Source organism: Pseudorca crassidens, chromosome 8, assembly GCF_039906515.1.
Source record: "Pseudorca crassidens isolate mPseCra1 chromosome 8, mPseCra1.hap1, whole genome shotgun sequence".
Classification (NCBI taxonomy): domain Eukaryota; kingdom Metazoa; phylum Chordata; class Mammalia; order Artiodactyla; family Delphinidae; genus Pseudorca; species Pseudorca crassidens.
The window spans coordinates 3,791,416-3,805,397 of NC_090303.1; the positions used below are offsets into that span (position 1 = coordinate 3,791,416).

Consider the following 13,982-nt stretch of genomic DNA (forward strand, 5'->3'; position numbering starts at 1 on the left):
ATGAGTGTAGTAAGTTTTCTAGAAGTAAATATTATTATAAAATCATTAATTGTATTCTAAATATCAGTGAGAAGCAGAACATTTTTTAAAAGTTTAAGCTATCATTTAAAATTGCATCAAAATTATTAACTATTGAGTAATAAATCTAACAAAACATATTCAAGAACCCTGTGGCAAAACTAGTACGTGTATTGAGAGAAATTTTAAAATACCCAAATAGATAGAGAAATATACTATTATCTGGATTGGAAGGCTCAACATTTAAAGTTTTTTTAGACCTTTCTAAGTTGATTTACAGTTTCCATGTAATTTCAATCAATATCCTATCTGTGTATTTGTGGAAATTGAAAATTTCTTTATAAAATGGATGCAGAAACCAAAGAATCAGAAATAACCAAGACTATTCTTAGGAAGAAGGGAAAAATCAATATTCATTTGTAATAAAAACTCTCAGCAAATTAGATTTATGAGGGGACTTCCTCAACCTGATATTTAGCCATCTGTGATGAACTAAGGCTAAAGTAATGATGAAAGACAATTTTCTTTCTCTAAAATCAGGAACAAGACAAAAATGCCTGCTCTTACCACTTTTATTTTCCATCCAATGGAGGTAATGGCTATTGCAGCAGGGTAAGGAAGAGATGTAGAAATCATAAATATTGGAAAGGAAGAAACAAATCTATCTTTACATAGAGATGACCTAATATTTATAGAAAATCCTCAGGAATCTTCAAAACAACTACTAAAAGTAATAGTTGAATTTATTAAAGGCATAAGTTTATTGTTAATATACAAAAACCAATTGTATTTGTGCATATCAGAAGGCAACAATTGGAAAATGAAATTTCAAAAGATTCTGTTTACAATAGGGCCAAAATCAACATAGAATTTAGTGAAACACATGCACATTTTCTTCACTGACAACTAGAGTACATTGATGAATGAAATCAATTAAAGAAGACCTAAATAAATGGAAAGCAAACCAGGTTTATGGACTGAAAGACTTATTATTGTTAATATGTTAATGCTTCCCCAGTTGATCTATAGATACTTTCAATGCAAACTCCATCAAAATCTTAAGAGACACTTTTGAAGAAATTGGCAAGCTGATTATAAAATCAATATAAAACGGAAACCTAAAATAACTAAATCAATTTTGAATAAGAAGAATAAACTTGGAGGATTTATGCCACCTGATTTCAAGTCTTACTATAAAGTTACAATAATCAGTACAAAAGGGAAAATGATAGATACAGATTAACAGAACATAAAAGAGAGTCCAGAAGTGGAGCCACCTAATATATTGCCATTTGATTTTTTTAATGTGCCAAGGCATTTTAGTGAAGAAAGGGAAGTCTTAATATATTACTAAAACAACTGCATATCCTATGGGGAAAAAAATCAAGTTTTACTATATTAACATATACAAAAAATTAACCTTAAAATGGATAATAGGCCTCAATATAAAATTAAGATTGTAAAATTTTTAAATATTTAGATTTTCAAAATGCATTGTTAAGAAAATGAAACAGCAAGTTACACAATGGGAAAATATTCACAATCACATATATGATAAAGGATTTGTATCTATAATGTATAAAAACCTCTTAAAATCAGTCAATAACAAGACGAACAACCCAAGTGAAAAATGAACAAAAGATCTGAACAGACACGTCACAAAAAAAATAAGAATGGCTAAAAAATACATGAAAAGATGTTCAACATGCTGAGTCATTAGTGAAAAACAGTATATCCCCACAATGGCTAAAATTTAAAAGACTGAAAATTCCAGGTGTTGACAAGGATCCAGAACACTGGAACTCTCACACACTGCTGGTGGGATTGTGAAACATTACAGATACTTTGGAAACTCTTTAACACTGTTTAGAAGTTAAACACACACCTATCAAGTGTCCCAGCCATTCTACTCCTAGATATTTACCCAAGACAAATTTAAATGTATGTCCACACAATGACTTGAACATAAATAATCAAAGTAGCTTTATTCATAATTGCCAAAATGTGGAAACAAATGTTCACATGCATATGAAAGTATGAACAAATTGTGGCATAGTCATACAATGGAATAGTATTCAGCAATAAAAATCTACTGATACATGCAACAACATGAATGAATCTCAAAATCATTATACTGAATGAAAGTAGCCAGAAACAAAATATTACATACCAACTGATTCTATTTAAATAAACCTCTAAAAATACAAACCAATATAGAGTGACAAAAAGCAGATCATTTGTTGCCCTGGCCTGGGAACAGGGGGAGATATGGGTGCAAAGGGGCATGAGAAATACTTCTGCAAAATATAAATGCTCTGAATCTTGTCTGTTGTGTTTTCATGGATATACACAGCTATAATATCTCATCAAGTTGTATGCATTTATCGAATTTAGTTTATTGCAGTATATTATACCTCAATACAGTTTATTTTTTTAATAAAGGATATGATAAACAACTTTATGCCAGTCAATCTGGCAACTTAGCTAAGATGAGAAAATTCCTTGAAAACACAACAAAACTGACATAATAAGAAAGTCTGAGGAGCCCTATACCTATTAAATAGTTTAATTGATTATTAAAACACTTTCTACAGAAAAAACTCCAGGGCTAGGTAGTTTTACTAATGAGAAGATCAGATATTTAAGGAAGAAATAATATCATTTTACCCAAATAATATATTTGAGGACAAAAGAAGCCTGTCACCAAAATATGAAAAAGATGTTACAACAAAAATTAGTCTGATATGAACAGACAAAAAAATCCTTAACAAAATTTTACTAAATTGAATTTGGTAATATATAAAAAGGATGATACATCACAACTAAGTGGAGATTATTCCAGGATTGCAAGATTTGTTTAGCATTCAAAAATCAGTGACTGTAATTTACTATATATGTTCTCAAACCACCACAGAGTTAAATTAAAAATAAATAACTACAAGATGTCTAGGAAAGCATCAAATATTTTTAAATTAAACACCACAATTCTAAATAATCCATGGGTCAAAGAAGAAATCACAGGAGAAATTAGAAAATGTTTTAAACTGAATGATAAATTTGAAAATGAAACATATCAAATTTTGTATAAAGGAGTTAAAACTCTGCTAAGAAGAAAAAAATAGTCTTTTGTGTATATATTAGAAAACAAGAAAGGTCTAAAATTAATTACATACATTTCAATCTTAAAAAAATTATTAAGCCAAAAATCAGAAATGAGTAGAATAACATATATTTGTAAGTTTTAATTTAATTAGTAGGAGTATACACACACACACACACACACACACACACACACACACACAAAATGTAAATTTCCAAGACAATAGAGGAAAGTGGGAAAGCATTAAATCTGGTGGATCCAAGACGCAGAATGAGAGAAAAAGAAAGCATGGTGAATATAAAACATTAGCAATTTTGATTTACATCTTATCTTTTTAAACTTATTATTCACCCCTTCTAGGATGATGGAGAACCACTTTTACAATCAAGCAAGAAATATAATGCAAAAGACTCATTTTACAAGTCCTCTACACAAAAGTAAGCATTTTTCCTGAGTAGAATTTGATTTAAGAATGTATTTCTTTTTTCTTTAATAACACATCTCCTTTGTGTCCACAATATCCTGGATCCTGTGAGGAATTCAAAGACTATCAGACACAATTCTTTACTTACTTACATTGATTGCTAAAATAAACAGTTAAAGGAAGAAAACCTGTATTTAATAGAAAAATAAAACCAAAACAGAAAGGAAAGGCTCAGAGAGAGAGGACGAGATAAGGATGTCCAGCATCATAGAAAATGAGAGCAGAGAAGTTTGAAGAACTTTTTTACTCAGTTGAAAATCATATAAAGTATCTTTATGTGTCCATGCCCTAGGCTGTGAGATTCACCAGTGAATAAAAGACTCCTCCAATGAGCACTCACTCTAAAGGGAGACGGACGATAAGCCACAAACGTAATAAATAAATAGATCATATCTTAGAAGGTGATGAGTCAATGAAAAAATAGCAGAGAAAAAATAGAACAGGATAAGAATATCAAGAGTGTCCTGTGTGGAGTAACAGGCTTCCAGAATAACTAGGAGGTCTGGGTAGGCCTCCTTGAGCGATGAGATTTGAGCAGGAACTTGGAAGTGAGTGATGTGCAGATATCTGGATTGACTACTTCCCAGTCAAAGGGAACGTAGAGCAAAAGCCCTGTGTCAGAAGTGTGATTGAGGTGTCAAGGAAGAGCAAAGGCCAGGGGTCTACAGTGCAGTAAGAGAGGGGTAGCAAAAGAAGAGGTCAGGGAGTACCCAGGAACCAGATCTTGCTGGGCACTTGCAGAGACTGTAAACAGTAGGGTGTTAGCAGTAAAGTGGCCAGATCAGACTTGTGTGTCAAAGTAGTCATGGTGGCTGCTGGGTTCAAAGTGGACCGGGTGAGGGGAGAAGCTGGGAGACCAGGCAGAAGGTTGCTGCTGTCATCTAGGTCAGAGATAATGGCGTTTTGGAGGAGTGTGGTAGGAAGTTGTAACAGTTGCTGGCCTCTGGATACATTTTGAGAGCAGAGTCAACACAGTTTCCAGACTGGAGATTGTGAGCCTGAAAGAAAGAGGCATGGAGAATGATTCCAAGGTTTAGGGCTCTGCAGCTGGATGGACTGAAGCCATCACTTATCAAGATGAAGGCCGGTGGAGCAGGTTTGGAGGGAAAGATCAGAGGCCAGTTTTAGATGTGCTGAATATAAAGATGCTCATTAGACATCCATGTGGATGCGTCAAGTAGGCAACGGGGTCTGTGGGTCTGCAGTCTGGGGGAGAGGTCTGGGCTGGAGGAGCAAGTCTGGGTGTCATGGCTTATGGGCAGTGATGTCAAACACCAGCACTGGAAGAGCCAGAGGAGAACAGAGCTTGAGTCCTGGCATCTGTACATCAAGAAAGAGGAGAAAAAGGGGGGTGGTGCCAGCACAAGGGACTGAGAGGAGGGAACCAATGGGGGGTTGGGGGGAGGAAATGCAGAGACCTAGTGCTTGGGTGGCAAACTAAGAAAGTGCTTTAGGGGGCAGGGGGGTGAACATCATGTGAATGTTACTGACTCCTCGGTGGCAGGTAATCAAGATCAGAGGTCTAACTTCGACCATCAGTGGCTGAGTGACCTTAAGCAAACAAATTCAGTTTTCTAAGCCATAGCTTATTTATTTATAAATTAATGTTCTTCTTGCCCTGCTGCAAAGCTCAAATGAATTTTTTTTCAGTAAAGTGTAAGATGCATATACGTGTATGCATTCGTTTTCTAGTGCTGTGTAACAGATTACCACAATATGGCAGCTTTACATCATGCCCATTTGGTAGCTCACGTTTGCATAAGACAGAAGTGCTGGCAAGTGCCCACTGAGTTCAATGCTCAGGGTTTCTCAGGCTGGAATCAAGATGTCAGCAGCAGCTGAGTCCCAGTCTCCCAGGATCATTCGGATTGTTGGCAGAATTCAGCTCAGCGCAGCTCTAGGACTCTCAGGATTTGTTTAAGGATAACTGAAGTGTGTCTGCTGCTGTTTTCTTGCTTCTTTTTAGGGGTCACCTGTTTAGGTCAGAACCACTTAGGATAATCTGCCTTTTATTTATTTTTTTTTTGAGTAACTCAAATTCAACTGATTAGGGACCTTAATTATCTGTGCACAATCCCTTTTTGCCATATAAAGTTGCCATATAAACTATCATAGGCGTGATACCCTACCATATACATTTGCTCTGCCCACACTTGAGGGGAGGTGACTACATACAGTATGTACGCCAGGGGCAGGAATCTTGGGGGGCAATTTAGAATTCTTCCTACCACAGAATATGCTACTGTTAAGAACTATGCCAACTGAATATGTATTTTTCATAAAATGTATTATTTAATAATTTCATAGGGCTTATGAAATGGTTCCTTGGGACAAGATGCTACCACCAAAACTTGATCCAGAAGAAACAACAGTGGAAAAAGCTGCTGACCCTATCTCACAGTGTTTTACACTGAAAAGATATGAAGGATTGCCAGCAATAACTCAGGTCAGTGATCACCTCTCATAACGAAGTTTTTTAATACATCAAAGTACACAAAACTAAAAAGGAAATCAATTATATTGAAATACAGTTCTAAACATGGACTCCTAAGAGGTTTGTGAACTACAGGTTAAGAAGCCCACAGTATCTTGAAAAACTTCAGCTTTTACAGAGAAAAATGATAATTAGAGAGGAAAAATACAGTTTTAATATAAAATCTCAGCACAGGATTTGTGCACAGAAATTAAAACCAATTAAAGGACCAAAAATGTGTCTGGATTCCTATAACTATTTTTAAGAATCTCTCAACTCCTTTAAAATATTTTTATACCTTGTGAAAATTGGTCTTTTATTACATATTGTTTAGTGTTGAATTATACTTGTATCCAAAGTCCTTCCTGGCGAGATGATGGTCTAAGATGACAGCTCTGGGTGGGGGAGACTAGCCTGGGGCTGTGGAGCATGGGCTAAGGGGGAGCCAAGAAAGCACAGTCTTGGGATGAAAATCCAAACCAGACCTTTCACAAGGGCTTCAGCCCAAAGGAGGTGGCTAACGAGGCAGATTCCAGCTGTGAGAAAACAAACTGACCCTGAGGGTCTGCAAGCAGAGCAGAGATCAGGAGTGGCTCTGGAGCAACCCCTGGAGTGACTAAGGGTGCTCGGGAAGTGCTTTCCATTGGGTGACTGGGGCTCTTGCCTGTGATACGAGAGGACTGAAGCTTGTATACTAGAAATTACAGTAACTTAGAACATATATACTAGAGATTACAGTAATTGGAACTTAAATACTAGAAATTACACTAACTTGGTTAAATACTTGTCATTCATTTTGATGGTGATTTTAGATGGTTGGTGGACTATGGGACAGATTTCAAACAAGATCTTTCTTGGCACCAGTCAAACCAGTCAATTTGTAAGTTTTATCTCCTAATGTTCTCATCAGTAGACCTTTTGCCGTCACATATTTATCATAAGAATCAGAGGCTCTAGCCCATGGGTGAGGGGCGTGTCCTCCGGAGAGCATCCCAGAGGCCCTCAGACTTCGTCCCTGTGGCTGGAAAGAGAACACAAATCCCAGTTCAGTCACTCAGTGTTGCCAGCTTTCTCTTGTTTTCTCTTAACCCTTCTTAAAATTTAGACTATCAAATATACCACAACCATTTAAAAATAAAGAGTGTTTTATATGTCACTTGATATGAAAAATTATAATGTTGTAAAATGCATGGACTTCAAGGGATTATGAATTATCTTCTATCAACTTTTGTATCATATAGTTATTTTGAGTTCTATTAATGCTAGAAACAATGATTTATTACTAATCTTTCCACATAGGTAATTTTGTGCATTTAGTCTATAAAGTTTGGTGTTTCTGTCTTTGAAAATGTCACTATTTTGTCTCTTTTTTCTTCTTTTGACCCACAATACAGCCATCATCTCTGTTTTTATTTTTTAAATTTATCTTTGAATAATTCCTATATAAAAATGTAAAATAAAAATATGATATAATCTGCGTGTCTACTTCCCAACTATAAAAACAAACCGTTACTAACACCACAGAAGCCCCGACGTACTTCTCTCTAAGCACATGTGCCTTCCTAAGGGATGACCATTATTCCAGCTGTGAAGTTTCACATTTTCATGCACCCTTAAAACATGTGTGTTATTCTTTTGTTTGTTTGTTTGTTTGTTTGTTTGTTTTTGCGGTACGCGGGCCTCTCCGGTTGCGGAGCACAGGCTCCGGACGCGCAGGCTCAGCGGCCATGGCTCACGGGCCCAGCCGCTCCGCGGCATGTGGGATCCTCCCGGACCGGGGCGCAAACCCGTGTCCCCTGCATCGGCAGGCGGACTCCCAACCACGGCGCCACCAGGGAAGCCCCATGTGTGTTATTCTTAACCAAGATGTGGAATTTTGCTCCATGTTTACAAGTGGTAAATAAGTGTTCCATGTTTATAAGTGGTATCAAATGTATATTCATACAACTTAACATTTTTGTTCAGTACTGTGTTTGTGAGACTCATGCTGGCATCTCTAGGTGTTCATTTTCTCTGACGCATAGTCTTCCATTGAATCGTTATACCACAATTTATTCATCTGTTCTCATAACTTAATTTTTTGTCTTATTTCTGTTGGAGTTGGAAACAATATCCCCATATCTTTATAAAGCATAAAGCTATTTCTGGGTTTTATATAGACATCCTTACGTGTACAATTGCTACATCAAGAGGTGTAAACTTCTTTATGTTCTAAATATTGCTACGTTATTCTCCAAATGAGTTTTACCAATGGACCAACCATCAGCAATGCTTGAATTCCCACTACTGAACTTTGTGGCCAGCATTTGGAATTTTCAAATTAGAAAAATTCTAATTTTAGAAGCATGAAATTGTACTTCATTATAATTTTAACATTTACCTGGTTACTAATAACCACTTTTTTTGTAAGTTGTAACTTACTGCATGTTCACATGTATAACTTACTTGTTCATATATTTTGTCTTTTACTGATTGATTATACAAATTTTTAAGTCTATTATTCTGGATTAAAATCCTTTATTGGCAATATGCATATCTCCTTCTAGGCTGTGACTTTTCTATTTTATAGTGCCCTTTGCTGAACTGAAGTTCAAAGTTTTAATATAACTGAATTCATCAATATTTACCTCCATACCTTGTTATATTTGTGGAATTTTTAATAGATCTTTCTCTATCCAGAAGTAAAAAGGATATTATCCTTCATTTACTTTTTTTCCTAAAAATAATTAAAGATTTTATTTTCATATTTATCTCTTTAAAACATTTGAAGTCGATTCTCACTTATGATCTGAGCCAGGGACCCATTTCTCAGCATGGCTCGGCAGTTGTCCTGTCCCAGTTTAGTGAGTAGACTGCTGAGCAGACTAATGAGTGATTTGTAGCCTGCAACCCATTAGTGGAGAGTCACAACCAGCATTTTGTGAAAATTAAATAGAATAGAAAACATAAGAATGAATCACATGGAACTTTAAACAGATATGTGTATTTTTTTTTTTTTTTTTTTTTTTTTTTTTTGCGTTATGTGGGCATCTCACTGTCGTGGCCTCTCTCGTCATGGAGCACAGGCTCCGGACGTGCTGGCTCAGTGGCCATGGCTCACAGGCCCAGCCGCTCCGCGGCATGTGGGATCTTCCCGGACCGGGGCACGAACCCGTGTCCCCTGCATCGGCAGGTGGACTCTCAACCACTGCGCCACCAGGGAAGCCCCAGATATGTGTATTTTGCAACAAATACTGTGGCCGGTTATGAAGAATAGTGTGAGACAGACAGATAATGCATAAGAAGAATGCATGCGTCCACAGTGAGATAATCCCATCTTTTGTTCCCTGGAGTTTCATATGATGTTCTGGTTTGATGATGGTCAATTTGATCATCACCTCAATGGGAGGGTTTTTAATCCTGTACATTTAATTTTATATTTACCTAATCCATCATTAATTGCAAAGCAAAGTATGGGAGATTTTAGGCCTTAGTCAGCAAAATTAATAAGTTATTAATAAATTTAAGTTATGGAAAAATAATATCAAAGGTGACATTTTCCAAATGTTTAACAATTGTATGTAGCACTTCAATAAAACCAGCATAAATTGCCCTTTAAAGAAGGATTTTTTTGGAGGACCTTCAAGATGGCAGAGGAGTAAGACTTCCTCCCCACAAATACATCAAAAATATATCTACATGTGGAACAACTCCTACAGAACACCTACTGAATGCTGGCAGAAGAACTCAAACCTCCCAAAAGGCAAGAAACTCCCCACATACATTTTCTCTTTTGCCCTACCCACGTACCTGGATAGGACAAAAGAAAAAGCAAAGACAAAAGAATAGGGACGGGATCTGCACCACTGGGAGGGAGCTGTGAAGGAGGAAAAGTTTCCACACACTAGGAAGCCCCTTCACTTGTGAAGACAGAGGGTGGGCAGCAGGGGGAAGCTTTGGAGCCATGGAGGAGAGCGCAGCAACAGGGGTGCAGAGGGCAAAGTGGAGAGACTCCCGCACAGAGGATCGGTGCCGACCAGCACTCACCAGCCTGAGAGGCTTGTCTGCTCACCTGCCGGGGCTGGTGGGGGCTGGGAGCTGAGGCTTGAGCTTCAGAAGTCAGACCCCGGGGAAAGGACTGGGTTTGGCTGCGTGAACACAGCCTGAAGGGGGCTAGTGCACCACAGCCAGACAGGAGGGAGTCTGGGGAAAAGTCTGGAACTGCCTAAGAGTCAATTTTTTCAGGGTGCATGAGGAGAGGGGCTTCAGAACACCACCTAGATGAGCTCCAGAGACAGGCACGAATCACGGCTATCAGTGCAGACACCAGAGACGGGCATGAAACGCTAAGACCGCTGCTACAGCCACCAAGAAGCCTGTGTGCAAGCACAGGTCACTATCCACATCTCCCCTCCTGGGAGCCTGTGCGGCCCATCACTGCCAGAGTCTCATAATCCAGGGACAATTTCCCCCGAAGAACACATGGCATGCCTCAGGCTGTTGCAACGTCACGCTGGCCTCTGCCACCGCAGGCTCGCCCCGCATTACGTACCCATCCCTCCCCCTGGCCTGAGTGATCCAGAGCCCCCTAATCAGCCGCTCCTTTAACCCCCTCCTGTCTGGGCAAAGAAAAGATGCCAGAGGGCAACCTACATGCAGAGGAGGGGCCAAATCCAAAGCTGAACCCCAAGAGCTGTGCGAACAAAGAAGGGAAAGGGAAATCTCTCCCAGCAGCCTCAGGAGCAGCTGATTAAATCTCCACAATCGACTTGAGGTATGCTGCATCTGTGGAATACCTGAATAGACAAAGAATCATCCCAGAATTGAGGTGGTAGACTTTGGGAGCAACAGTAGACTTGGGGTTTGCTGTCTGCAACTCTTTTCTTTCTGACTTTTACGTTTATCTCAGTATAGTTCTTAGCACTTGTTATCATTGGTGGATTTGTTTATTGGTTTGGATGCTCTCTTCATTTTTTAAATTACTTTTTAAATTTTTTATTATTTTTAAAATAATATTTTATTTTTATTATTTTTTCATTCTCTCTTTTTTTTCTCCCTTTTCTTCTGAGCCGTGTGGCTGACAGGGTCTTGATGATCTGGCTGGCTATCAGGCCTGGGCCTCTGAGGTGGGAGAGCTGAGTTCAGGACATTGGACCACCAGAGACCTCCCAGCCCCATGTAATATCAATCAGTGAGAGCTCTCACAGAGATCTCCATCTCAATGCTAAGAACAGCTCCACTCAATCACCAGCAAGCTCCAGTGCTGGACACCCCATGCCAAACAAGTAGCAAGATAGGAACACAAACCCATCCATTAGCATAGAGGGTGCCTAAAATGATAATAAATTCACAGACACCCCAAAACACACTACTGGGCACAGTTCTGCCCACCAGAAAGACAAGATCCAGCCTCATCCACCAGAACACAGTCACCAGTCCCCTCCACCAGGAAGCCTACACAATCCACTGAACCAACCTCACCCACTGGGGGTGGACACCAAAAACAATGGGAACTATGAACCTGAAGCCTGCAAAAAGGAGACCCCCAACCACAGTAAGTTAAGCAAAATGAGAAGACAGAGAAATACACAGCAGATAAAGGAGCAAAGTAAAAACCCACAAGACCAAACAAATGAAGAGGAAATAGGCAGTCTACCTGAAAAAGAATTCAGAGTGATGATAGTAAAGATATTCCAAAATCCTGGAAATAGAATGGAGAAAATACAAGAAACATTTAACAAGGACCTAGAAGAACCAAAGAGCAAACAAATAATTATGAGAAACTCAATAATTGAAATTAAAAATTCTCTAGAAGGAATCAATAGCAGAATAACTGAGGCAGAAGAACCGATAAGTGACCTGGAAGATAAAATGGAAATAACTACCTCAGAGCAGAATAAAGAAAAAAGAATGAAAATAATTGAAGACAGTCTCAGAGACCTCTGGGACAACATTAAACACAGCAACATTCCAATTATAGGGTCCCAGAAGAACAATAGAAAAAGAAAGACACTGAGAAAATATTTGAAGGAATTGTAGTTGAAAGCTTCCCTAATATGGGAAAGGAAATAGTCTATCAAGTCCAGTAAACACAGAGAATCCCATACAGGATAAATCCAAAGAGAAAAATAATAAAACACACATTAATCAAACTATCAAAAATTAAATACACAGAAAAAATATTAAAAGAAGCAACGGAAAAACAGCAAATAACATACAAGGGAATCACCATAAGGTTAACAGCTGATCTTTCATCAGAAAATCTGCAAGCCAGAAGGGACTGGCAGGACATATTTAAAATGATGAAAGGTGAAAACCTACAACCAAGATTACTCTACCCAGCAAGGATCTCATTCAGATTTGACAGAGAAATTAAAACCTTTAAAGACAATTATCTTTACAGTAAAGAGAATTCAGCACCACCAAATCAGATTTACAACAGATGCTAAGGGAACTTCTCTAGGCAGGAAATACAAGAGAAGGAAAAGACCTACAAAAACAAACCCAAAACAATCAAAAAAATGGTAAAAGGAACATACATATCGATAATTATCTTAAATGTAAATGGATTAAATGCTCCAAATAAAAGACACAGACTGGCTGAATGGATACAAAAACAAGACCCATATATATGCTGTCTACAAGAGACCCACTTCAGACCTAGGGACACATACAGACCAAAAGTGAGGGGATGGAAAAAGATATTCCATGTACATGGAAATCAAAAGAAATCTGGAGTAGCAATACTTATATCAGACAAAATAGACTTTAAAATGAAGACTATTACAAGAGACAAAGAAGGACACTACATAATGATCAAGCGATCAATCCAAGAAGAAGATATAACAATTGTAAATATTTATGCACCCAAAATAAGAGAACTTCAATACATAAGCCAAATGCTAACAGTTGTAAAAGGGGAAATCAACAGTAATACAATAATAGTAGGGGACTTTAACACCCTACTTTCACCAGTGGACAGATCATCCAAAATGAAAATAAATAAGGAAACACAAGCTTTAAAGGACACATTAAACAAGATGGACTTAATTGATATTTATAGGACATTCCATCCAAAATCAACAGAATACACTTTCTTCTCAAATGCTCATGGAACATTCTGAAGGATAGATCATATCTTGTGTCACAAATCAAGCCTTGGTAAATTTAAGAAAATGAAAATTTATCAAGTACCTTTTCTTACCACAACACTATGAGACTAGATATCAATTACAGGAAAAATACTGTAAAAAGTACAAGCACATGGAGAGCTAAACAATATGGTACTAAATAACCAAGAGATCACTGAGGAAATCAAAGAGGAAATCAAAGAATACCTAGAAACAACTGACAATCAGAACACAGCAACCCAAAACCTATGGGATGCAGCAAAAGCAGTTCTAAGAGGGAAGTTTATAGCAATACAATCCTCCCTCAAGAAACAAGAAACATCTCAAATAAACAACCTAACCTTACACCTAAAGCAATTAGAGAAAGAAAGAAAGAAAAAAAACCCAAAGTTAGCAGTAGGAAAGAAATCATAAAGAACAGATCAGAAAGATATGAAAAACAAATGAAGGAAACAATAGTAAAGATCAATAAAACTAAAAGTGGTTCTTTGAGAAGATAAACAAAATTGATAAACCATTAGCCAGACTTATCAAGAAAAAAGGGAGAAGACTCAAATCAATAGAATTAGAAATGAAAAAGAAGTAACAACTGACACTGCAGAAGTACAGGGATCATGAGAGATTACTACAAGCAACTCTATGCCAATAAAATGGACAACCTGGAAGAAATGGACAAATTCTTAGAAAAACACAACCTTCCAAGACTGAACCAGGAAGAAATAGAAAATATGAACAGACCAATCACAAGCACTGAAATTGAAACTGTGATTAAAACTCTTCCAACAAACAAAAGCCCAG

The 13,982-nt window shown here is 37.6% G+C and overlaps 1 protein-coding gene across 1 annotated transcript in view; it reads left to right on the top strand.

The window, feature by feature from the left end:
* Positions 1 to 13,982, top strand: part of SPMIP7 (sperm microtubule inner protein 7) — a 56,816-nt gene that overhangs the window by 20,547 nt on the left and 22,287 nt on the right. The window contains exons 3-5 of the mRNA XM_067745514.1: positions 3,479 to 3,555; positions 5,910 to 6,048; positions 6,888 to 6,955. Of these exons, the coding sequence (XP_067601615.1) occupies positions 3,479 to 3,555; positions 5,910 to 6,048; positions 6,888 to 6,955 (284 nt within the window). The remainder of the gene's footprint in view (positions 1 to 3,478; positions 3,556 to 5,909; positions 6,049 to 6,887; positions 6,956 to 13,982) is intronic.